The sequence below is a fragment of the Agelaius phoeniceus genome, chromosome 1, assembly GCF_051311805.1.
Source record: "Agelaius phoeniceus isolate bAgePho1 chromosome 1, bAgePho1.hap1, whole genome shotgun sequence".
Taxonomy (NCBI): Eukaryota; Metazoa; Chordata; class Aves; order Passeriformes; family Icteridae; genus Agelaius; species Agelaius phoeniceus.
This window is the reverse complement of record NC_135265.1, coordinates 17500770-17527869: the sequence shown is the minus strand read 5'-3', so window position 1 is coordinate 17527869 and position 27100 is coordinate 17500770. Positions and strand designations below refer to the sequence as shown.

The following is a 27100-nucleotide window of genomic DNA, read 5'->3' as shown; positions in this document are numbered from 1 at the left end:
CCTTGGCAGTGATATATAATAATTCACAAAAAGAATGATAAAGGTCTATAGGCATCCTTCAGCTTATGATGGAAGTGACAAGACATTTTTTTGTCTTAAAAAAGATCAACGTATCAGTAAGAGCAGAGAGAGATCACAAGGATTTTAGGGAAGTGAAGGAATACCTCAGCTATTCAGATCACACTGGTTGTACCTTTTATGACCAAGCAGTACTTACAGTGTAAAAAAATTGCCACAGCCTGGTTTTGTCAACAGTGTGAAATATATGTGAGATCCAAGGCGGTTGCTGAAAGCCCAACCACAGGTGAAAGATGGAGCCCTGCACTGCCACAGAGCACAGCCATGAGAACAAAGACCTTTTTGACAATTACTGCCTAAGTGTTACTGACAAAATGGGATGATACACTTTTCATTTTGACAGATCATTATTACTCACCTAGGCCGTAATAATAAGACTCTACAGAGAACCTGCTAAATAGCAGCTTGTGAGTTCCCACTCAGATCTTGACAAAATAAATGGTAATAAATAGGCAAAGCCTACAGCAAGCCAGAAGACTGGCTTTTAAAAGCCAGGCTTCTCTTTGGAGGGACTTCTACAAATCTCTGAAGTTTTAAGTCTCATCTTCTAGAACTTCTTAAGCTTCCTCTGAAGAATCCTCTTCAGACTTCTGTCAAGAAAAACTGCCAAACTATTTATTGTGTAATAAGTTTACATTAAGAGCAGTAGAGGAGCAATGGAAGATAGGAAATGTGACATCTGTATTTATAAAGACTCCTTATAATAGTGACAAGAACTAAAGATCAGTAGGTCCAACTTTCACACTTGGAAATTCAGATGGTGATAAGTAACAAAACTTCTGGGTCCATGGGCAAATGTGGGAAATGGGCTTTTGTGAGAATGTGATACCCTACAAATTTATTTGTATCTCTGTGAAGGGGGATTATGAGCATGGGGATATGAGAGTACTTCTTCCAAGGTCTGCCACCAAAAGCTCTTAAAATTTTGGTCTCAAGGGTCTAAGTGAGCTGCACTATTTGTAGGTAACCAAGGGTGGCAGAGGAAAATACAGGACAGGAAGTACCATATAAAATCATGTGCAGTAGTGAGATGTTGATGTGCAAACGTAGATATATATTCATGGTTCCTCTTAGGGTATCACTAGAGGGTTTAAGGATCAAGGGATCTCTCAAATGTTCAAGGAATCTCTCAAATGTCTTTAAAAAAAGAAGTAGTTGCATTATAAAACTTTTAGTTGCTTTATGTCACTCACTGGTAAAGAATGCTACAGATCCCAAATTATAAAGCAATTCAGATAGGAAGGAATCATGGAGGATATTTCTCTCTCTCTCTCTCTCTCTATATATATATATCTTTCTATATATGTTTCTATATTTTTGGATGTTTAAACACAGTGGTTTTGGTGAAATATCTGGTGCTTAAGGTCATAATTTTATTGTTGGAAACTTGGAGGATAGATCAGGAAGGATCACTGTGTGCTTCTTTAATAATGCAGCACAGGCCATAAAGTGAGGTAGGACACTAGAGTGTAACCAGAATATCTCTTGTTCTCTTGGCAAAGCATCATTCAGTTAGATTCCATGTCTCTTCTTGAAAACCTTGTAGTTACTCATGTAGACTTGCACATTTGATAGGTGACAGAACAAAATTCAGCTTGTTCTTCCAAAATACAGTTGATCCAAACTACTGGTACCACTGACCAATCTGACCATTGCCAACCTGTAAATGTAAGTGCACAATAGTGACTTCAACAGTCATTGGAATTGGCCAAAAGAGCAGAATGGAATAGCAAAAAGATACTGTGACAAAGCTCTGATCAGTGCCATGGAATTCATTTGAGGCTTTGTCAAACACAGGTGAAAGTGACTCAGCAGCCCTGAGATCAGCTCAGCAGTAATGTTATTTAACTGCAAGAGTCATAACTGGAGAAAGTCACAGGCAGAAAAGGTGGCCCATTGCCAAGAGAAGGAAGAACTCCAAAACGATAAGAACACAAAAAAATCTGGAAGAAGGCACAGAAGGAGTAGCAGAAGCTAAACCACTAGTGAAAAGATTTGTAGGGAAACACAGAAAAAGATGAAAAATATAATAGATAAAGAGGAGATGCTACTGCTATAGTGGGAAAAGGCAAAGCATTTCAGCTGGAGAGTAAATGGGGGAAATGTGCCGAACAAAGAGAAAAGAGGAAAAATTATTCATAGATAATACAGAAGGGAAATCAGACATGTGGATCACTTCAAAGAAATCTTTTCTGTGGACTGCCCTTGTGCCAATCAGTAGTGAAAGCTGGAAGCCATGAACCTGGTATTGGCACAAGGTGCAAGAGGCTCAAAAACTCAAGGGAGATGAAAATTTGTGAAATTCCATCAGAAAAGCTGACAGCACCTGACAGCACCAGTTTAATGCCACTGAGGGAATTGTGTGATGAAATCTGGGAAAAAGAGATCTTTCCTCAATAGTGAAAACGTTAGAATTCTATTTTGACTGCTCTGACAGAGTGATTTTCCTGAATATGACCTTGGAAGATGGTGAGGCTTCTGCAGTGTCAGAGAAAGAAAGGGACACTGGATGCAAAACAAGGATCAGGCTCAATGCTGTTGATAGTTGTGTTATGTGTCTTAGAGGAGTCTTACACACTTGCAATCTCCTTACAGGGGAGTCTGTAAAGGAACAGGCTCCTCTTACTCCCTTGGTTGTCAAAGGCTTTGACAGAGTTTGAGGATCTTACAGAACAACTTTCAGCCTTACTCATGGCTGCATACAGAGGTGCAAAACATTCTCTAAGTTGAAAAACCAAGGAACAAAACAGCTCAAGGTGATACTAGCAAACATCTTTATGTGCTGTGGCATTAGTATTGATTTAATAATGCAAACCTCACCACAAAAAACACGTCCGAAAAGTATGAGGCTAAGCTAACAAAAGTAGCTGTTTAGACAAGGACAGAAATCATATTAAAACAAATATTCTCAAGAATGAGAAGCTGAACAGTGATTTTCTAAGAAAAAGCATCAACAAAATAGTAGAATTCATCTGTGCAAGCAGTGCTGTGTGGACCAAGGGAAAGCTGAAACAGGGAATGACCACTGCAGCATTGATTACATACAGTGTAAGGGTAGCAAAGCTACTGGAAGGAAACTGAACATTTAAATAACTATGAATAAAAATCAGATTTTAAAAAAAATTGAAGACCAAACATAGGGGTAGAAATCTACCAGAGCCTTAAAGAGGAAACCAGCTGCTGTGTTGTAATCATGTTTTTGTTAAAGTACTTGACTGTGGAAGGACATTACCTGCAAACAACCTCAAAGACTCATCAGTTATAAGCCTGCCTTTTCAAATGAATGGGAAAGAAGAGCTGAAAATAACTGACCTTTGCACAGCAGCCCAGCACCTCAAACAGGGAGCTTTGGGTAGAATACAACTGCTGGGAGGAATTGTAAGTGCCCTTAAGAAATGCCAAGAACCTCTACTGGCAAAGAGAACACAGAAGTTGATCTCAGCCATAGAGTGGAAGAGACTAATTGCTACTTTGTGATGAAGGAGAGATGAGAATCTGCTGCCAGCCTTGACTCATGCTAGACCTTTTCAGAAGGGTCTTGTTTGCTGGGAATTCTCATTCAGATCAATGCTAAAGGCTCCAAAGTAGTTGCACTAAAGCCAAACTACTTTGCCCTCATCTCATCACCTTGTGGTGCTGCCAGGTTCTGGAAATGGGGGAACAGAGAGCGAGCATGGGGGTCTGGGCTTTCCATCTTCCTGCTGCCCCTCTGGCCAGTGTCTCTGGATGTAAACCCAGCATGTCAAGGTAAAATTGGTAGTAGTGAGCACACTTGGAAGAGGTCATTTTCAGCTCTGAAAAATAGTGGAAGAAATCCTTGGAGTTCAACATAGTCATTTGGAATGGTGTTGTCATATGGCTTTAACAATGATGGACTGTGATAGAGCCCTTTGGAATGAAGGGCTCTTTGCCCTGTTCAAGACCATTTCCAAATATTGGAAATTTTGAACTAAATGACATTTTATTGTACTGGTCTTCTCCACCCCTACCCTCCCCCAACCCCCCTTTTATGAACATTCAGGAACTGTTGGAAATACAGAAATATAAATACTTTTAATGAGAGGAAGAAAATATACATTTTGAACACCAATCAAGGTAAATACAGTTAACAGGACCATATGCCTAATCATCAACAGGAATAAGTAATTTTCTCTCTCTTGAGGGAAATGTGGCAAATAATAGCTACAGACTGTTTTAATATGGTTTTTAGTCTGTCAAATACAGATTTTTATTTTGGAGTTCAGGGTGGCTAGATACTCTCTGCCACCACTATCCCATTTTTTTATTTAGTGTAAATATATTTCAGTGTTCTGCTAAATATGATTTCAAAACTGTGAAGATATTCCGTAAGCAGTGCAATTTTAAATACTGCACAGAACTGCACATAGATGGAAAGGCAACATGCAAATTTATGCTGTAGTTCCCCTTTCTAATATTGAGAAATCAAGAATGTCTTTTCTCCCTCACTGCAGCCGCAATAGGATACAGTAATTCAGAATGAGGTAATCACAGGCTATTGATGTGTGATACATCTTTAAATATTAAAGCATGCTGGCTTTGCAAACATACCTCTTTTTCTAATGTAAATCAGCCAATCCTTTTTCCTTGTTTTTTTTTTTTTTTGCTCCACAGTGGCATCTTGATGTGCTTATGCCTGGATGGTTTTCATCTTTGGTGCACATTCTGCTTTTTTCTCCCTAGATGACAATTTCTGACATTTCAGCTGAAGTGGAAACTTGATAGAGGAAGATTTTGCACAGATGGAGCAGCTGCCTTTACATGCTGTGCTGGTGGGCATACCTGATAGTTCACTCAGCATATACACATTCTGTGCAGTGCATTAGACACCCTTTCTTCATCCTGTCCTAGGGTGTGAACCTCGTTTCTTGTGATTTCTCAGGAATTTTATTGTAGTCTTCAGGTGTGCAAGTTTAAAGACATTGCCGATGTTGTTTTCAAAACTGTTGTTTTTAGTGGAATTCTCATTTCCTTTATTTGCATGTCCCTTCCCATTTTTCTTTGTGGTTAAGATGTGCCTTTAGGGATGCTGTACTTTCTTAATTCCCACATGAGTAACTTAAGAGTGCCATATTGGCAAGATAAGAAGTGAAGGGGCCATTAGCCTTCAGCAGCAGTTGAGTCTCAGGGAGGATGTTCTGGCTGCTGGAGTTCCCAAAAACAGTAGGCATGGCTGCAGTGTTTGCAGGGTATTGTGTGTATTCACTTCATAAGGCCAGAGGTTTCACATGAATGGGAATTTGCATTTAATACACAGTTTAGAGGCATCAAGTACTTGTGAATAGAAAAATAAATTACAGACACTTTGAAAACTAATGAAAACTGAAGTGTGAAGAAACTAAAGATCTAGATATGAAATATGTTCATTGATTTCAGTTCAGCCTCATAAAGAAGAGCTAATGAGAAGGACAGGATGGTAGGAAGCAAAAAAAAAAGTGCTCTAGAGTCTACTCCTAATGGACAAGGTAGGTCATAAAATGGCTTTTCATCAATACTCAGCTGCAGCTCTAAGGATTCAAAAGCTGCAATCTTCTCTGTATAGCTTTATATTAAGCCAGTGCTTGTCTCTACAAAGTTGAATTGCACACCTTTGGGGGCCCTAAGGAAAACATTCATGGTTTTTCAAGGAGTGTACTGCCTTCAAAGTGATGTCTATCAGCCATGGATTGTGACACATTTGCTCCAGTTTGACATTGAAACAGATTCCTTGCCTTTGCTTTCTTAATGTTTTGCTGCATAAGACCCCCCTGTGAATCATTGCTACCTTCTGTTCTACCAGTATTCAACAAAACTCTGCAACACAGAGCCCCAAATTCAAATGAATGGATCTGGTAGTGCACTTTCAGTGTAGGGTGCTGGCAAGGATATAGCTGTCAACAAAGAAAATCTGTAGCAGCCTTGAAGGCCTATGTTCATTTAATTCTATTACACTTTGATTTCACTTTAAAAATAAATTATGAAAAATTAAGTAATTGAATGCTTGAATTCCAACAATGGCAACTTTTCTCATCTCTTATTATCTCATAGAAGAGTTTTTCCAAGATTGTTTCAAAGTCATCAATTAAACTGAGCAAACTGCTAAGATTCTTGCTTGTCTGTTACTCTCTGATTCCCGCTGAGTCTCATATTTATAGCCCTTATAGAGTGTCTGAGTAGACTGAATGGTCTGTCACATGGTAATAAGCTTTCCCCACTGATTCTTTGATGCAGTAACTTCAGGACAGTTGCATTTATCTGAAGTTTCATTTGGGCTCCTGAATGGGCATTTACAGATTTGCTGGGAAGAGATTTCGTATCATGTCAGCAGAATAATGGCGACATTATTTATTTATCCTGCTATTTGTCTTGGAGTTGTATCCTGCTGTGAACCTTCCTTGTACAATCAATAGCAAAAGCAAAGTCCCTGGTGGCTTGCATGAGGTCTTTGCCTCCCTCTCCAAGAGAAGACTTATGTCTGAAGTAGACCATTCTTTTTGTTTTAAGGGTCTAGTAGTAAGACCCCATTTTGATGTTGAAAAACCAATTTAACTAAGAAGAAGCTCTGATGAAGATGAGAAAATAGGTTTTTTTAGAACTTTTACCCAGAGAGAAGGAAGAAGTAATGTAAGTTAAGAAGCAGGGAAAGAAAAAACCAGAAAAAAATGTAGCATGAGAACTTTCAAATAGTAGAAATAAAACTGTATTGGAAACCTTATTCCAGGAAAAGTCTTGCATTTTTTTACTGCGTATTTGTAACTGCAAAACTTGCAGTTAATGGTAGACTGTTCAGAGAAACTTAATGCTGTTTTTAATATTTTGGTTGTTTGGTTGGTTTTGGCTATATCATGTGGTACAAGCTGAACACCGATCACTCAGACTAAAAAATATTCCTGTTCTTCATTCTTTTCTTCACTTCTTTGGGTAAAAGTTGAAGGCTTTTAGGAGCAGGCTCATGCTGTCAGCTTCTCATTAGAACTTTGTGCTATGAACAGTCACATTGCTATTGCCTTCCTTGTCACAGCCATGCCTCCCCCTGTCTGGAATAAAATCATGACATTTTTCTCTGCCATCTTCTCATCAACTTCAATATAGCAGAAAAGAAACCTTGATCTCCTGCTTCCCCCTAGGACGTCCCAGCTACTCCTTTCATAGTTACTGTAGCAACCTGCTTGTTACCAAAGGTCATTTTGAACTCTGGAGATCTTTGTGTCTCTGGCTATGTCTAAGCTGAACTCCTTCTGAGCTGAACTCCTCTGGGCTCCCTTTTAATAAATGTTTTCTGCCAGTCTGCAGCCCTGTTTGTTGTCTCAGCTTGGTGTTTTGTGTCTTGACTATTGCCATGTCCTTTCAGCTGGCAGATGCAGTCACAGCTCCTGTCTGTTTGCAGTGAGGCTGCCCATGATTTACTGCTCTGCCACTTTCTGCTGTCCTCGTTGCATCTCCCTCTTGACACCATACATGAGCTGTGTATCTCTGATGGTTTTTTTTTCAGCTCCCATATGAGCCTTTTTCTATCTCCTAATTGAAAAGAAACGTCTGCTATTTCTCTGATGTGTCAACACCAGCCTCACCTTGTTACCTTTTCCAAAAAACACCCCTTGTTACCTTTTCCAAAAAACACCCCTTGTTACCTTTTCCAGAAAAACCCCCCTTGTTCCCTTCATACTTTCCTCACGCTTGGTGGAGGCTTTTTGAGAGCATCCCCTGCTCTCCATATCATGTCTTCAGATTCAAGTGCTGACAAAGTATTTAACTTAGAGTGGGATAATGATAGGCTGGGACTAACTATAATTGCTAGTTCTGCAATGTGATATTGCCTTGTTGCTCCATTGCTCTTCTTATCTGCCCTTATCCATATGCTGTCCCTTATCTTAAACTCCTAACTTTGTGCAGATAGCACAGCCATTTTCACTAATTCCTTGTGCAGGGTCTGCACTAACGTGAGACTTCCCTGGGGCTGGGCCTTTGAGCAAAACATTGGAAGGAAGAATAATTAAGTTATGCATAGCTGTATTTCCTTCAAAAACAAATGTGCTTTTTTCCAGTGAAACATACATTCCATGATCTAAACTTAATGAGGGGTTACTTAACTTAATAAATTCTGAAGAGATGAAAAATCTCACCCTTTTTGGGATTAGGAATTCTCAGATGCAATCATAAAGTATTCATTTGGAGTGGTTTAGCACTTGGCTCTTGTAAAGTAAAAGTGAATAAAATAAACTGAAGTTGGATTTAAAACCTTCCAAAGTATGGTATGGGGTTTTGACTGATCTGAAATTATTATAATGATTTTCATCTATAGTTAACTGGCCTTCTAAGTCATGGAAATAATGAGAATTTTTTTTACCTCAATCAGATTTATTCTAACGCTGTTCACATCATTTTCAGTTTGTTTCCTCTGAGATGTTATGAATCTTGAACTTTGCAGTCAGATTGGTTTTTTTATCCTTTTACCATAAACTGTTTATTTCTGTGTGATTGAACTACAACTTATACAGATGATTTTATTGAGCTGTGGTTTATCTTCTGTAATAGGTGAGGCCATGTTGCATAAGAAAGCTGAAGTTTAGTTCAGGTATTCTGAAGCTATTTGCAAACTAAACAGGGGAACATACTGAGCCCTGCCTCCTGCTCCTGAAATTTGGTTTCCTATTTCATCAGATTTTTTGTGTTGTATTCAATTTAATCTCTTGGTGATTCGGTGATTAATCAATATTAGATTGCACTTTATTCTTGAAAGTAATGTATTTGGATCTTCATTCAATTTCTGTGTTAATTGAATGCAAATCTAGTGAAACAGACACTTTAAGTGATCCAGATTTTTGATGATTGTCATTGTACATATTCATCTTTTGAATTAACCATAAATCTGTGAATAGACTGAAATTGAACTTAGGTGTTCACCTCATTACTGATTTTCTTTGATGTATATATTCACCACTATTTGAGGAGAAGCAGGTGACTTGATCTAAGCAATATGTCCCCAAGGAAGGAATTTCTGCCCTTGTAAGAAAAGATGTCCCTGGGACATTAACCATTTTTATTGTGAGGGTTCTTCACCAGCAAACACTGTTTTCTCAAATGTCTGTCTTGTACGTAGTGCCACTTAGATTCAGCAATGCCCATGTTTCTAAATGCAGAACACCCTACCTTCATCATGATTTATCTCAACAGATTTTGTTACTTGGATAACAGAAAGAATCAAGGGCCACATGAATTGAAAAATTAAATATTTGGGGATTTCTTGGATGCCTGAAATCTTTTGTACTTGTAATGAAATTGCTTTTTGATTGATTGTCTTTGCTTTTCCTGACTTTTTTTTCCAAGTAAAAAGTAAATATAATAATTATATTCTGTTTGAGCTCACCTATAACTAGTAATAGAAAAAAAATTGACCTTCATGTAAGTCTTTTTCAAAGGCTTGAAAGGGAAAGGAGAGAACATGAGGATTATATTTATTTGGTTTAGGAGTACTGCACAAAACCTGCAAATGCCAGAAAATTCTGACAATTTATCAGTACAGTTTAAGTGGCAGCCCGTAACTCTAGGCCTGTTTTTGGAAAATTGGTCTTTGCTGTGAATATTTCTGTACTTGAAATCTCTATTCTATTAGGAGGCTATGATTCAAATAGGTTAAAAATATTTATTAGTGTGATCAAAGGTTGAGCAGGACACACAGAAATTTTCAAAAGAGATATAACTTTTTCCCCCTTGAATTGAAGAATTTTTCCTGCAGTTAGCTGGGAATGAGTTGTTTGAATTTTGTACCTCAACCAACAATAATAAAATTAAAGCAAAGCCTTGTTATGGAATTCAGCATTTAGATTTTCATGAGTAGTGGTCCTAATCAGTCCCTGAATTTATTATCAAGACAATAAATAACCTATGACACTACTGTTATAGGGTGCTAACTGAGGATTTAGGGGACTCCTTCCAGTTGTTTTCATGCCCATTCTTTAGTCCCCAGTACTCCTCTTCCAGGTGTGAACAGTATTAGGTTGCCCACCACAACGAAATAATAGTTCCACTCTTTTCTGCAGCTCCTGATATCAGTGTCTGGGAACTGGAAGTCCAATTTCTGTTTCTTAACAGAGGAGCCAAACATCTTGCTACTGCTCAGCCTTGGGAACAGAAAGAAGAATCTGTGCATTCTATTTCTTAAAAGTAAACTTTAATTGAGATAAAATTCCTGAAATGTAGTTTTTCCACACAGCTCTTTCACTAAGAAAGATAAGAGTGTCTTTGTGTTTGGGAAAAGGTATGTGGGATAAGACAGAGGAAAAAGGGCTTTAGATGGGCTTTTGAAAAACAGCTCATGGAAATCAAGACAAAAATATAGTCATACTGATAAAAAATTTATTTATTGGGAAGGTGTATTTTATTAAGAGAAACAACTGGTAATAAAACATTTCAGACCAGGTATTTTCAATTTGACAAAAATCTCTTCTCACTTCTTTAATTTAATAGAAGTAAAGAACCACCTTTCTAAACTCTGAAAACTCAGGTTTTCAGAGAAGAGACAGATTTGGGAATACAGTCCTGTAAGGTCCCATCACATCTCCCATTTCCTCACGTGCAGAGTGGGATGGATCTGCCAGACCTGCACCACCAGGGGCCTCCTGGGGCACTGCAGAGCGAGCACTTCAGATCTACCTTTAGCTGCACTTTTTATTGCACTTCTTTAAGACAATTTGCATAGTAATTTTTCTAGTCACCTCAAATTTATCAATTTATCAGCTTAGCACAGCAGAGCAAACCTGTGCCCATTCTCTGTATTTCCTTGCTTCTCTACCATTCTGTCGTGTATCCATATGTGCTTACACATGGAGTGTAGATACACTTTCCACTTTAATAAATATGAATGTATTCAAAGTTGGGATTAAAGAAGAAATGTGTCTGATTTTTTTTTTCTCTAATGGTTTCTCATATGCTTTATTTATCTGAAAGGCAAGCTCACATTCTGGTGAAACCACCTTTGTGAAAGGAAATTTTCTGTAAGTCACAGCCCTCTTTGGTCATTCTTTTTATTACAGAAGTGGCAGAACTGTTTAAAAAAAGTGAAAAAAATCAAAATATGCCAACCTTTTCCCCCACTAGGTTTCCATGGTACCATGCTCATATAATAGACAGTGACATGTGGCCCTGGAGGAACCTACAGTCTTCCTGGACTGACATGAAAAGTCTACAGTTAATTCAGTTCAGTTAATTCAGTATTACACAATGTAACCAATACAGGATGACTTTAATTTTATTTTGGCTTTTTTTTTCTCCACCATGAAAATACTCTGACACTCATATCACTAATTTATGTGATGACATTCAGGAATTCAGTGCTAATTAATGCTGTTGTATTTCCTGGTTTGCTTAGGACCACAGACAGTTGAAATGTGATCTCTTCTGTGCTTGTTTATACATCAATTCAGCTTTTGTTTTGTTATGCTTGATGCAACTTGGGCAGCTACACTTTTTAAAATTTCCCTTGTGCAAATAATTATTTAAGATTTATTTATGACCATTTAGCGGTGGCTAAGAGGCATGTATGACTTTCCTTTCTTAATGGGATTTTTCACAGAAATGGTGTTACTTTCTGAGATTCAAGGTTAAGGAATGACTGTTTATCTCAAAGGCTGCTAATGTGTCCTGGATGGAATGGATGGATGGAAGACTGAGCAAATCCCAAGGCATGAATCAGTCCTTCACAAACAGCACTCTTTGCAGACCTAGATAAGTGAATGGTATAGGTAGCTAAGTATGGAAGTTAGTATGAAGCTAGAAACAAAATAAATTGCAGTATTGCTTAGGTGTGAGCAATGAGTAACCATTGAGCAAGACAAGGAAATCCAGGAAGGACAGTTCTACTGACACAAGTAAGTAAAGATAGAAATGAAACCCTGAATGGGAGATGAATACACAAAATGGCAAAAAACAAACTGAACACAAGAGGAACAGCCAGAGAAATAAATAAATAAAATCAAAATAAGTGCCAACAAGCAAGACAGATGCAAAACACCCCAAGCAGCTGTAAAAAAAGCAAAAAAAGAAAAAAGAAAAAGCAGGCAAATATTACACCCAAGTGGAAGAAATTCTCAGTGTCTGAAGTTTCAGGGCTGTGTCCTAGAATGCCCTAATTTCTGTGAATTCCATTAGAGAATTTTGTTTGCTCAGCCTGTATAGGTGGACACTGGCTGGTGGAGACTTTGGGCAATCATCGGTTTCCTTTCTTTCATTTATTCTCTTAAAGGAGGAAGGAGCAAAGGCTTTTTTTCCTGAGGTGTGTGGGCATATTCACAGCTGTGTATGTTGCAAATGCCCATAAAGCATTTGTGATCTTGCCCCCAGCCACGTGCCTTAGGGACCTGTATTTGCAAAATCTGTACAGTGGAAGATTCAGCTTTCAGTGGAAACACTGTTACTCACAGAGTTCTGGAAATACCTGTATGTCTAATAAAATATTTTTAGTAAATTAATTTTGAAACATTCTACTTTAGTTTGGTTGCCTTCTCTTTAGTTAATCCCTGTTTTTAAAGTTTCAGTGCTGGATAATTTTTTCTTCTTGGACTTCTTGGGCTATAGTGGTCATTATGGAAGAAATAAAAATATTTTAAAATCAAGTGTTAAAATAGCTCTTTTTCTTTGCAGTAGAGAAAACCAACAGTTTCAAAAATGTAGTTTGGGAGAATTCTTATACTAAAGTTTACAACCTGTTTTTTTATTTTCTCTACACTTACATAAAGATAGTTATACTATTTTGTATTGGAAGTTTTGAGCCTTTCTTCATCATTGTGGATAGCACTCATCTCTGCTAGAATGTATATTCCATTTGCCAAAGAATCCTGTTTAGAAGAGAATCTGTAAGCATTAGGTGAAACCCCCTGCTCCCCTGGTACCAAAGACTGAGGTGAAAGTATAGTCAAAACCTGGATTCAAGCCCATTTTGAATTCTAGAGTTGCTCTGTAAGCCACACTTCTTTTAGGGCAGGAGGCAGAATAAATAGAATTCACAGATAATGGTCCCTACCAGAACACAGGTGAGAAGAAATCATGGGATAATTTATTGTTATGGAAGAAGAGCTGGAAATGCTGAAGTTCTTTGTCCCAGCAGGTTATCTTATGATTATGCTTCCCAGAAACAAGCTTGATAAGAAAAGACTGATCAGGATGTGAAAGACTTGTTTAGAAAAAAATGTCTACATGGGAGTTAAATGGATTTTAGATGGTTTAGTTAATTTCCATCTTCTCTATATGGAGCTCATCTCAGTTGCTTTGTTGGTCATTCTGGTATATAGGGATGCTTTGTGCATAATAAGAAAAGAAAATATTTTTTAGTGGTTTGAGTATTTTTCAGTCACGAGAGACATGAGCTCACTGACCTCTACCTTGTATGTTTGAGCCACTGGTGGAAGGGAGGGCACTGGCATGATAAACAGCATTATCCCACCTCTCTGGGTCTGCTTCTCATTGGCCTCTTCCTGTGTGTGACTCCAACCCAGCTTCTTGCTAAACAAAGAGGAAGATATGTTGTGGTCATCCTCTGGTGCTCACAGCCTCTGCACCTGGGCTGAACCTCACACATGCCAGCAAAGCACTCCTGCTTTTGCAGTGCTTGATTCTGGGTCATTAACCCTCAACATTTCAGTTTCTCCCAAGTGTTGATGTTTTGTCTCGAAGATAAGGCACAGTTGGCCTGCACATAAATCATCAAACTTATTGGAATACCCTTTGTATTAGGAAAAATAATTGATTTTTTTAAATTTTAAGATTTAAGAAAACCGTGTTGGTTTTCTTAACCAACATGTGGTGAGGAAATGACATAGTATCTTACAATCCTGAGAAGTTAATGAATCAGCATCTTTGTACAAAAATTTCGGGGAAAGTAGATACACTTGCAGTCTAAGACCACACTTTATATTCAGTAAAATTGTAGATTATTCATACTTATTATGGACTTCTTGAAATTTAAACAATGCAGAGCAAATTCTGTGGTTAAATTCCTGTCTATAATTCCCATGATCCCTAAGTCTTGACACTTGAGAACAAATTTAGCAATTTCAAATCAAATCAATTTCAAATCCAGGTAATGTCTGTTGCATAGTATTTAACATTGGAAAAAGATATTTTAAATTTAATTTTGTAAAACACAGCCATTGTTACAGGCCTGTGATTTAAAGAGTGTGGAGCATGCAAGCATGGCAGACAGCTTAATAAACATTACTGTGGAAGTGTTACACAGACAAAAGTGAAGGTACCTTTATGAAAATGACACACAGAGAAAAATTTCTAACATTTTGTGTTGGTTTTTGTCTTCTAGAGTATCAGGGCTTCAGGGCTGGTGCTGCTGGAAACCATTCTTTTTGGATCACTTCTTCTGTACTTCCCAGTAAGTCAAACTATAACTTTAAAAAAAAATAATTATACCCTTGCTGATGTTTTAAAACACTGTATGAATGATTCTGGTGAAAGTATAAATGTAAAAACTATTTATTAATTTTTAGTTTAATCTGACTACAAAATGTGCTGTGCTCTTCAAATAGCCTTAAAAACACTTGAATGTTTTACTATATTTGTAATAATTCTCCATTTTCAATTTGGTAAAAATTGCCAGTGGTTTAATTGGAAGTTTTTGGGTGTTCTTGGTTAGGATGAGATTTTGCTTTGAAAGACAATATCACTGTGATCTGTGGTATGGGGGAAAAAAGCAAGGTATGTAAAAGGAAGACACTGATTATATCAAATATTTCCCTGTAATGTAGCATAAATGAGATTAATTATTTCAGTGCATTACTGGCATTTATTTTGATGTTTCTGAAGGTATATGGCATCTTCAGCACCCTGTGTTTGGGAAAATTAGGTGGCATTACCCTTATCCTGTAAGTGGGGAAAAAAGTAATTTCATAGTCACATGAGAAATATACCAGAAACCTCATATGAATATGTGTCCATTCTCTTTCCAAAAGTCCCAGGAAAACTGAGCTTGTTAATTGCCACATAAATCCAAAATAATGACTAGATAAAGCAAGACATCAATATTGTATATTGAACAAAGTTGGTAGAAAGCATGTAGGTTGGGAGACAATAAAAGATGGATTTGTGGACTATTTTAAAATATGTTTATCTTCTCTTTCCCTCAGTAGTCAGAATTTTTTGTGCTTTTACAGATGATCATGTAGTTACTGAAAGATGAGCTGGATAACAAAACTCTTCAGTAGCTGCAGAACAAGTAGGAAATAAACAGCAGTAGAATGTGTGAAGAATACTATAAATAAACACAAACCCTGGTGGAATTTTTATACATTCCTTTTTGAATCGTGTGGGCCTTTCAAGTTCTAAAGAAAAAGTGTATGCATTTCTAGGATAGTTTTATGTATTTTTTCATCCTTCACTTTGGAGAAGTCAGGGAAATTAAAGTTTTTGGTTTTTTCATGTTGGACAAAAGTTTTTTGCAACTTGCAATAAATACATCTCCCATGGGTTTTCAGAGCTTCTTTCATATTTCTTTTCAGTGAACAGAACAGAAAGCCCAGGCACTGCTTCCTCAGCTGGTGCTGTGGAGCATTTACAGAAATTCATGGCATAAAGCATAATGCAGGGGGTTTCCTTTCCATGGCTGTCTCCTCTTTGCTTTCTGAGAGAACCCTGGGCCAGGTTGGCTTCCCCAGGCAGGTGCTCAGTTAGAATCTGTCAGTGACAGCACAGCCCCAGCTCCAAAGTGTGAGAAGCCTCATCAGAGCTCATCAGAATTGTGTCTGCAGTCTGCTCACCTGTCACCCATCCTTCAGTTCATTTCCCAGTTCTTGTCTTGGTCCTCCATTTGTTGTGCTTCACAAAGGACAAACATCCTTTGGTGGCTGGCTTCAGGTGCTCAGCACCTGGGACACTGAGATATTGCTGTGGAAAAAGGCTTCTCTCAGTAGGTGACTTGAAGGACAGTGGTGTTGGATGCAAGAGCTGGTGACCATCCACAATCTTTAAATGCAGAGGGAGAAGAAAGGAGGTGTCCTGGGAGGGAGCAGTTCAATAACCCAAGTGTCCCCTCAGCTCTTCACTGACATTTAAGCCCCTTTTTCTTTGTCACTGACATTAAGGATGTTTAATGTACAATGAGTGCAAAATAACAGTTTGACGTATTATGAGGAAACAATTTTTTGCTGGAAATTGCTGAGTAGCCCGTGTCCCAGATAGGATGTAGATACTTGACCAGAGTTGATCTTTCTCTGCAGATCTCAAGCTCCTACTACATCAAACTGTCCACTGAGAACACATTCTATTAGAAATGAATAGGCAGAGTGCAAGACTTGGCTTCTCTCTTCTAGCAGTTTTATGTTCCCACGCTCTTTGCTGGGGCACTCATCTTTCTTATACAGGGAATTACTAATCAGGCTGTTACTCCTACAGACTCGGGGAAAAGAAAGAGAGCAATTTTATCATTTCTATTTTGAGGGTTTTAGGGGAGGGATGTAGCAAATGTGATAGTGGGAGGTCCTTTGCATTTTCAGACAGAGAAATTAATCCTGATTTCACCGACCAGAAAAATATGGTTTTGTAAAATCAAAGAAGATCAGAAAGATCAGCTTTCCAATATCTCTGTCCCTCAATTAACTGCAAGGGATTTTTCATCAATTTCTGATTCAGGGCAAGACAGTGAAACAGTAAATGTGTGAAAGCTATAAGGCATAGTCTTTTTAAGAAAGAAAAGGTGCAAAGTGTGAATTAAGAGGGGTGGGTCCTTGGAATGTGAACTCTTGATGTTTTGCTGTACATGGACAGAATCTAAATGTGCTCACCTGCTTATTGTCTGGGAAAGGAGCACAAAGTAGAGAAGAATGACACAAGAAAGAAAACCCAAGCTTTGAAAGAGTCTTGTTTTCACCAGCTGACATTCACACACATATTCATTCATAGCAGGGTGTAGAGCATATATTATCAATATAGGTGTTGGTCATAAGTCATGGACCTGCAAAACGGATTTTATTTTTACTGGCTTATATTTATTTACCCCTTCATGTTATTTGGTGTTTTTATTTGCTTTCAAGAAGAATGGGGAATATTTTGTGACCTAGAGATGTGGTTAAAGACATAGTAATATGTGCCCAGAGGTCATTGTTTCAACTGTTTGATTTGGTCCTCATTTTATGCTAGTGAAGTACATTAGAGCTCTAGACTAGTTAATATAGATCTCACATCTTATACACCCAAATTAGGCAGTGTTTTCCACAGATAGTAGGAAATGTGACTTAATGTATGGAATGGAGTTCATAAGCACCACTGCAGTAGGGTGCTGTCTTCTAACATAAGGCGGTTTTCCTTCGGTATCATCTCTTCTTCTATTGTGATTTGGAATGTAAAACTAAAAAGCTTTGCTTTCACAATCAACCAAGTGTGGAATTGCACAGCTTGGCTTAGTGCATGTAACAATGTAAAGATACTTAGGGGTGGCATTTCAGTTCTAAATAACTGAAATCTCTATTCATTTTAGGATTCAGTGCAAAATTAAACTCTTGTTTAAAAAACAAAATCCCCTTAGATTTTCTCTGCACTGCTTTAAGTCTTTGGCATCTTTGTTCTCCACTCTCCTACACTGCCTTAATTCTTTCTTTCTAGATCTGTTTACTCAGTCTGGCTCAGATTGTTTTGAGAGCCTTCAGCATACAAATTTCACTGGGTCTAGAAGGGGTTTATTCCATCTCTGACTTTCCCTACCCTCCAATTAAATGAAAACCAAAACTTACTTTGTTACATTGCTGAATTTCTTTCACTAATTGTTGTTGTTTTCATGCTTACATGCAGTAATCTATTCATAGTATAACATCATTAATTGAAAAATAATATCACCAGTCAGCTGCTTTTGGTGAGAAAAACAGCTGTTACAATGCCCTTCTAACCAAATGGGAAGTGCAAATGATGGTCTGCACCTAAATTTATTATTCAAGTTCTGCTATACTCATAACAACACTGATCTTTCCTGAATTATAAGCAGGCAGATGAGCTTTGTCTATTGCAAATGCATAGATTTTACTCAGAACTTGCTGGGCAGCTCACATTTCTGAAGCTCTCATTTCTTATATTTTCTGTAATCTCATAGTAACATTTCTAATTTCCCTTAACTTAGTCTTTCCAGTTATCAATGGATCTCCTCCAAATGAACACTAGACTTTCTAATTGATTTTGTTTATATTTCTTTGTTCTTAGATTTTGAACTGAAAGCCAAAACCCAACCATGTTATGGACAAGCCCCTTAATTTCTGTGCTTGGCACCTGAGGGGAGGAATCTCATTACTTTCCTTGTCCAGAAACACTATTTTGAATCCTTTAGACCTTTCTTAACTCCCTGTCTTGCTAATGCTTGGAACACGCATTTCAAAGTTTCACACAAGTTTAAAAACTCTGCTTGCTACAAAGACCTTCCAATAAAGTGAGCAGTAGCACAGTGTTGTAAGAGAGTAGCCTGTTAATTGCATTATAAGGGTGAGATCTCAGGTGATTCTAGACATCTGTGATGGACAGATGAAGTTGAAAAATAGGAGATTCTGATAAGACTTTTTTTATATAAACTTTTTTTATATATATACTTTATATATAAACTTTTTTTATATATATACTTTATATATAAACTTTTTTTAACTGTGAGGATTGTCAATTACCAAAATTCTTTGTTCGGAGTTTATGAAATTTGGAGGCGTCAGGACTTGACTGGGCCCAGGTCTGAGCAACATCGTCTAGTTTTGGGTAGGGAGCTGGACAAGATAACCTGCAAAGCTCCCTTGCAAATGAAATTCTGTGAGTCTGTGTTTCTTATGTGTGCATCCATAGCTGAGACAATCACCCTATGCTCACCTAATCCTGGAGAGAAACTGGGCCTTTTATGACTTGTTTTAAACTTGGGACTTGAAGATGAGGTGCATCGTGGCCAACACTTCAGGGACTATAAATAAAGTCTGAGGTACTTGCCTCAAATAGTGATGAATTCCACCCTAGGCAGCTAGGATTATCTGGTATATTAAATAGTTCCCATACTGCTAGTCTACATTAACTGAAACTCCAAAATACATACAATGGATTGCATGATATAATGATATGATAGAATTTCTACAGTCAGTGATTAAAGTTAAGTGAGTATGTTGATGCAAAGACCAAGGGAATGATTTCTTCCCCATCTCATCTCAATAATTTCTTCTCTTCTTCTGTTGATATAGTAGATAAGAAGTACTAGATTTAAATTCTAGCAAGTGAAAGGTTTTAGACAGAGGCTGAATCTTGTAACAGTGATGTTAGCTAGCTGATAAGATAGACTGGCTTTGTAGGCTGCAGAGCGTCTTCTAAAAAACTTAGTTTTTTTTCTTTCACTCTTTTCTTCCCTTCCTTTGGCTAAAAAAAAATTCCAAATTCATTACATCTTTTCCCTGTTTTTCCATGCTGCAAATTATAAAAAGTCAATATTGTTATCAGTTTAGAGAAATGGAGCTGTGGGTTGGGGGGCATTGACTTCCTAATGCTCATGTAGTTGAGTAGTGAATCCTGGAATAAACTTTGTGCTCAGACATCTTGTTGCATGTGTTAGGAGTTAAGATCTGTTTCTAGGGTTGTCTTATTCCCTCTTTCACACTCAAGCTAAAATCACCTACCCTTTTGTATTATGAGAAGTAATAGAAAGTGGGGAGTCATGGAGCTTAGATATGGATGTGCTTTTTTTTTTTTTTTTCCTTAAAATGGTCTCTATGTGCATTAGCATGGAAGAAATGAGCAGTGAAGTTTGGGAGCATGAGACTATGGTAGGTCCATTAGTGATAGCAGTCCTGAGCAGAGCAAGGTCACTGGAAAGCTCTGGTTTTGACATTAATGAATGTGAAAAGAGAACACTGTGAAATACTCTTATGCAGTTGTCCCTCAAATAAGGGGTGTGTTACAAAAGAACAGTCACTGTTTATTCCATACATATTGATGTGCACTGAGGCCAACTGAAAAGTTTGCTTTTTCCAACACATTTAGTGCTGCAAGTCTGCTCTGATACCCCAGATGTTTCAGACTGATTCTTTTTCAGGATATAACCACGTTGCCTTTACTCACAAAATAGTGTTCAAAGCTTTTACAATGAACACTCATCATTTTGTTCTTGTTCAGGTAAAGAACATGCTTTGGTGTTCATGTCACTGCAGTCCAACGACACAGTGTCAATATCTGCTCTAAAATAATCACTACAGATTTCCACAATATTCTGGGAAAGAGTAGTTTAATTTTATTTGGATCACAGTGGATTAGATATCCAGCCAATGCAAAAGGCAGATTTTAAGTACCATGTTGCAAAGATTTTATATGTACATTGTATGCTTGGCATAGAGGTGAGGGAGCCAGGCAGAAGCTGATGCAGTAGTTGGTCTCTCTTGGTCAATGTCCTCCTCAGATGAACATACTTTTTGGAGTTAACATGCAACCAGTAAACCAATACCTTTTTTTTGAGAGCCAGCTTGCTTTAAATGCAAAAACCAGAAGTCAACTAGTCTAGCCTCTGCATTACAGGCTACCAAGTACAGAAACCTCATAGGTACTGGAAACACTTGTGTCCTTGCCCTGAACCATGCTAAGAAAAATGTTTATGACTGCTTTTACTGATAGGAAGCAAGCACTGGATATTTTCTGCTTTTTGAATATATTTATTTAAAATGTCAGAAAAATAAGATACATCTGGTATTTCTTCATGGTTCTCTTGTCACTAATCTACATAGCTATCCTAAAAAATTTGGCAGCTACTGTCAGGGAGATAAGTAGAGGCTGTTGTATATGTGATTATCCACGTTAAGAACTGTGATTAGGCAGAGCTATATGTCTTCTGATTTTAGTTACATATTGGCATCTCTGTGTATATGACAAAAGTTTAAGGTAGTGGAAACTCAGTCGAGCTATGCTAGAGCATAGTAGAGCTATGACATCATAAATTCTAAGAGATATAGAATTTGGTGGAATTTGGTGAGGAGTATTTGTGTATGTCCTCTGTGTTTGGGTGTGTCTGTGTGCTGTGTTCTCCTTGAGTTGGGAGGGATGTCAAGAGGCCTCTACTCCAACTTCTGCACAAAGGACAGTCAGCTGTAGGGCTTCATACAAGACAAGGTTACTAAGGGCTTTATTTTTATTGGTCTTAAAAACCTGCAGGGATGGAGACTACCCAATCAGGCAGTGTGCAGGCATGCAGTAAAGTCACATGGTTGTAGTTTTTTTGGATAGTGATAAAATATGTGATGTTGCTGGAACATATCATGGGATTTATACATGGCAGGCTGAAGATAGGTCAGTGAAGGTACAGGTACTGATTTTACTATTCTTTCACATCTTGCTCATCCTTGTGGCATTACCTGTGATACAATGACAAAACTTAGTCTTCCCCTTCTGTGGATTTGAAGGTGGAGTAGGTATTGTGGGAGGGCATTGCTGGTTTTGTTACTCTGAAAGCTTTTTTTGAGAAGTTCAAAGGGCACATTTTTCAGAGTCTGGGTTCACTGAATAGCCAAGTATATGTGTGAAGGGCTTGTTGAGAGTAGGAGAGAAAAGGACAGCAGCCAGTGACCTGAGCCAACTGCTATGTCGGGTTTTTGTTGACCCTTTTATTTTAAATTAATATCTTGCATTGCTTGTAGGCACTTATGTGGTACAGTCTTGCCAGCCCTTCATTCAGAGAAATTAATCTTGTAGAGAGGGGAGCAGAGCAAGATCTTGTGGTCTTTCTTCTTTACTCATAATTCCACTGAAGTAAGTTGCATGAGTAAACTTATACATACAAGAATTTGTGGATAAAACTCTAGATAAAACATTAATATACTCTTTTCAAAGAAGTGATATAAAACCAGAGTACAGTCCTGAAAAATAGTGAACAATTTTTAGTCAGGGGATGTAAAATTTTTTTGATACAGCTTGAGTAGTAACGAATGCATAAGGTGAAAATGTGCTACATTTGAGAAGTGAAAGTGTGGGGAACACTCTTCTGATCATAAAATGCTTTGAAACACAAAAATCATCAGAGGGTAAAATGTGAATGCATTCCAAGGGAGGAAAATAGTGCTGGGACATATTCATAGTATGTTCCTTACTAAAGCCTGGAACCATGTTCTAATAATCCATCCTCCTTGCTCTGCTCTCTAAAGCTGAACCTTTGGTGCTTGGCAAGCTCTCGAGCAGGAGAACACAGCAGAGCCACTTCCATGCCAAAGAAATTCTGAAGAACACCTGATTGAAAAAGTTTAATCAGTGAGAGGCTTCATTTGGCCCACTGTTTCTGCTGAATTGGAGTTAGAAAAGAGGAAGAAAGTCTTTTATATAACACTTTTATGTTTAGTCTTTTATATATCTATTACATAATTCCTGTTGGGTCTCAGGGCATATAAACTAGAAAGGAATAACTTTCTCAGCCAAACATTTTGATGACCACATTGATCACTTGGCAAGTGAGCTGAGTCAATAGCAAGATGCTTAGAATATGTTTGAATTTTTCTCTAATGACTTAAATTTATGAAAAAATTGACACATGAAAAAAAAGGCACTCTCATGTATTAGTTCAAAATCTGTGATAGAACTTTTACAGGAAAGATATTGAAAGACACAATATCACATTTTTATTAAATTATAAAACCAAAGAGGCAAGTGGTTTTGATAGTATAGATGAGCCATGATTGAGCTGTGCCAGAAAGGAAAATATTAAAAATTTTAGTCACCACATACATATTTTCAGTAGGGGATAGCCCTTGCATCAGTGGTTTACCTTCTGTTAATAGTTTACCACCTGTGAGACTGCATGTTGGTGGGAGATAATTTTCAGTCATTCTTTTTGACTTATCCAAGTATCTTTCAGTGAAAGTTGGGGACATACTCCTTTTTTTCCATCAAATGCCTTTTCTCTTTTTTTACTCATGCTTTCATACCTAAGACCCAAGGAGCAACACCTGTAGTCAAGTGAAAGGCCTGTAGGTTGTCTTTAATCTTGCTGAACTTGTTGGATTCAGCTGCTGCCTGCTTTGTGGTTCTTGTCATCTGCATCAACAAGAATCTGAAGCAAAATGAAAGCAGAAGCAGTTCATGCTTAAGCAAGACTTGATAAGCTTAGATAAGCTGGTCAACCATGCTGTTTCTAGTATGAAATTGAGTGCAGTTGTAAACCAATGCTGTCAGGGGGAAACTGGCAACATTATAACTCACCGTGCCTTGGAATATGAGATTGAAATAAGACATTGACCAGTAGAATATGTACAGGTGAGTGATAAAACATGATATCCTTCCTATCATCTTCCATGGCACTTTATGGACTACTCTGCATCAACACAAAAGGAGCAAAAGGAAAAGACAGAGTCTCCATCTCAAAGCCTGTTCCCTGTGAATAATACAGGAGCTGAATTATGGGGTTTTTTTCTCCTTTGGTTTTTCTTCTCAGTCTCTCTTCTTTTATGTATGAATGCATTAGGTATTTCCTAACCATCTACTCAGATTTTAAGTGTTGCACCACGAAGAGTGATTAATGGTTAATGATTAGGAGAGATAAGAAATTCAATACTCAATGGAGAAAGAGAAGAGTTGATGTTTTTGGAAGAGATCCTTAAGAAAGGAGATTTTATCCATCAGAGATGGGGCTGCCCATAGCCATTCTACAAGCTGAGAACTGAGAAGATTCAGGCAATGGTGTCTTTATGGTTTATAATACCAACTGCTAGAAGTTGAGCAGTTTGCAGGCAAAAGTATATGACAACTAGTGAAATCTTTGCACTGGAAAAATTTTACAGAATTATAATACTGTTAGTGCAAAGTTTTTATTACTGTGTAGCACTTCTAAACATATCCTTTCTAAACTCTGAGATAAGAGATCAGAGGAATTTTAATAATTGCTTTTAACCCAAGACCACGTATCATCTGATGTAAATAGGAAATTAGCTTTTTGCTTGTAGAGAGGAACTGGAAAAAGTAATATAAACAGTTATGAGAGTAGAGAGAAGTTTACAATATAACATATAATTTGCAATATGAAATTATCAAAGCACATCAACGAATACCAGTGTACGAGCTATTCTGTATTTCTGGTAGGATTGATAATAGTGGAATCATCTGACAAAATATATCAAAATTTTAGTTTACCAGGGTTAAAAAAATGAAGAGTTAGGGGTCAGCAGGTCTAAAATTTGCTATGTAACTAGCCAGATATATTGTATATATATATATATTAGTGCCTGGGTCTAAATCTACATCACATCAAGTAGAGAGAGATGAGATTTCTGTTCTTAAAAGTAACAACAGTACTTCAGATGCAACAAAAGATGTTCATTAGAGCAAGCAATTAGTCATTAGAAAAAGCAGCTTCTTCCCATGTGATACAAACTTTCTTATTTCTTCGATATAACTCTTCTTATTAGAATCACATACAAAAAGTATTGTTTTCAGCAGTGTTTTATACAAATTCCTAATTTTCTAGATTTTCTGCCTTTCTGGGACTAAGCACAGATCTGCAAATATATGCAAGTTTGGAGGAAACTATTAGGAAATATTAGTGTCATGATGCCATGCAGTAAGGTCTGCACATTTTTGGGGCAAAAAAAAAAAAAAGCCAAGAGAAATACATCAATTCAATCAAAGCTCTTGTCAGAAATGGACGGCAGGATTTCCAAGCTAGAAAATTTAAAGGAATTCCAAGGTAATACATATGGACAAAATACCTACAGAAAATAAAATGATTACATTAGTCTTTCATTGCACAAAAAGTAGTGGAAGAAAATAACATTTTATATAGTTCTCTGACATATCATTAGACGATAATTTATCAAACTTAAATTATTTAAATCATCCACAATTTTCATTATTATTTGATGATAATATTTTAAAGAAGCCAGGATGCCAGAGCTGTATTGCATATGGTTGAATCAGTAAAAGCAATGTAAAGAGAAAAGGAAAAGAATGATAGTGAGAAAATAGAATAGAGAGCTTTCCCCCGAGAATTAAAACACAGCAAAAAGTCCAGTATAGGAACTGGAAAATTAATCCAAAATTGAGCAACCAAACAGTATAGAAATGAAAACAAGGCACAAATGGCATCTTGTACCTGAATACAGTCAGGACTCTTATTGTCACGACTACATGTTATAGAAGATATTTATAAAACCACAGATTGTACATTCAGTGCTTGTTCCTTGCTTGCCTACAGTTATTTCTCACTACTCCTTGCAAGCTTTCTTCTCCTTTCCTAAAACACCACTTACATAATTGTGGAATATAAATCTTTTATTCTTTCCTTTTACTTCCTCTGTATTGATGTGTGGTTTCTCATCTCATATTTAAATTATGAACCCTTTGGTACAGGGATGTTTGGCATTGCTGCACTGTGCACAGCAGGGTCCTGATCAATGAGAAAGAATCACATTACAGATTACTGTTACTAATAATAACAGTGAAAGTATTTAAAAATATTTTATTAAGGGTGTGAGCAAGGACACAGTTAATGGTGAATTTCTCATATCTTCAGAGGACTGGTAGCATGCAACTGTTTTTATACTTCTAGAGAGTATAGGTACTTTATGAGAATTATCTGAGAATATTTGAGTTATATTTCAAAAGATTAAGCCATAAAAATACTTATAGAAAAAAGCCTAATACTGGTTCCATGTGAAACTGCTCTGCTAATTTCTATGAAGCTGCACCCAACTTGTATGAGAAGACATGCATTAGATGATAAACAAAGCAGTTGAAAAATAGTAGAAGAAAATTCATTGAGCTTGGTGGAAAGCATCAGTCTGTGGGATTTAAGGTGACAGAGGGAATAGTGGAAAATCTGGCAATGTGAAGGGGCAACAGCAAGAAAAGGTCCCAGTTCTACTTAAATGAATATTTCTGTCCTTTTCTGAATAGACACAGAATGTTGAATGTGTCCATTTTTAGGGGTTCAGATCCCTGATCAGAAGGTGCAGCCTGTCCCAGTGGGTGCATTCCAGCATTCCAGGTACCCTGGGGCAGCTCTGTTGGTGTGGGTTGAAACCAGGCCAGCTTCAGATCCCTGAGCTGCCTCATGGGGGGCATGCCTTTACACATAAGGGACTTGGGACTCTCTCAGACTAACCAATGATTTAAAACTGCTTTTCCATGGTCTGAGTAGGGTTTGGTAGTCCCTTAGTTTGGCTTTGCCAGCAAGACTGGATCCTACACATTACCAGCTGAAGGGAGGGTGCTCAGAAAGGAGTTAGGTTTTGGCACTGCCATGAGTTGGGAGGGTTCAGATGCATGCTAGATTAGACAAGGATTTTGTGACTTACAGCAGCAAATACTCTTGAAGCTTTAGTCCTTAGACCCCTTGGAAAGTAATGATTACTGGGCTGCCTGTCTGGTTTTCTCTTATATATTGCAGTGCAGACTGTAGAGGGTCCTTGCTTTGTATGTCCTGTGTGAGATTGGCTCAAGGCTGGTGAGAAAGGCAGTGAGGCAAAAACCAGGCAAAAGTAAATCTAAGCATTTACTTGGAATCCCTGGAAACTTTATCAGTGTCAGAGTCATTGGTTGTAAAAGTAATCTTGAAGGGTCAAATGGATTGGAAAATCCAAAATCATAGAAAATCCATAGTCATAGCATGCACACACATAAATTCTGACATATTCTGAATGTGTTGCACTGGTGCACATGGGCAGATCCACCAGGCTGAGTGCATTCCTTGGGTGTGCTGCAGTCTTGGTGCTTTGGGGTGGAAGACAGTTGTGTTAGGAATTTCTGTCAGGAGAGCATTCCCTATGCTGCTGCCATTCCAGCAGCAGTGCTTCATCCCTGACAGCGTCTGCCCACTGAGAGGTTGCTACAAGGAGGTTTGGGTCTACTTTGTGGTGTGTACAAAGTTTAGATAAGAAATAATTTTTCATAAAGGAATCTAATAGTTCTTTATTTAACTTCTTTTTTTTTCTATTAAATTTATATTGATACAGTTTTTCCTGTATGATCAAAACATTTTTGATAATTTTCACTGAAAGAAATGTTTAAACCTGTTATATGTATATCTTAAAGGGACACTTTATATAGCATATGCTGG

At 37.6% G+C, this 27100-nt stretch overlaps 1 protein-coding gene across 1 annotated transcript in view; it reads left to right on the top strand.

Moving 5' to 3' along the window:
- GPR158 (G protein-coupled receptor 158) overlaps positions 1 to 27100 on the top strand; it is a 188005-nt gene that overhangs the window by 90062 nt on the left and 70843 nt on the right. The window contains exon 5 of the mRNA XM_054640621.2: positions 14384 to 14452. Within this exon, the coding sequence (XP_054496596.1) occupies positions 14384 to 14452 (69 nt within the window). The remainder of the gene's footprint in view (positions 1 to 14383; positions 14453 to 27100) is intronic.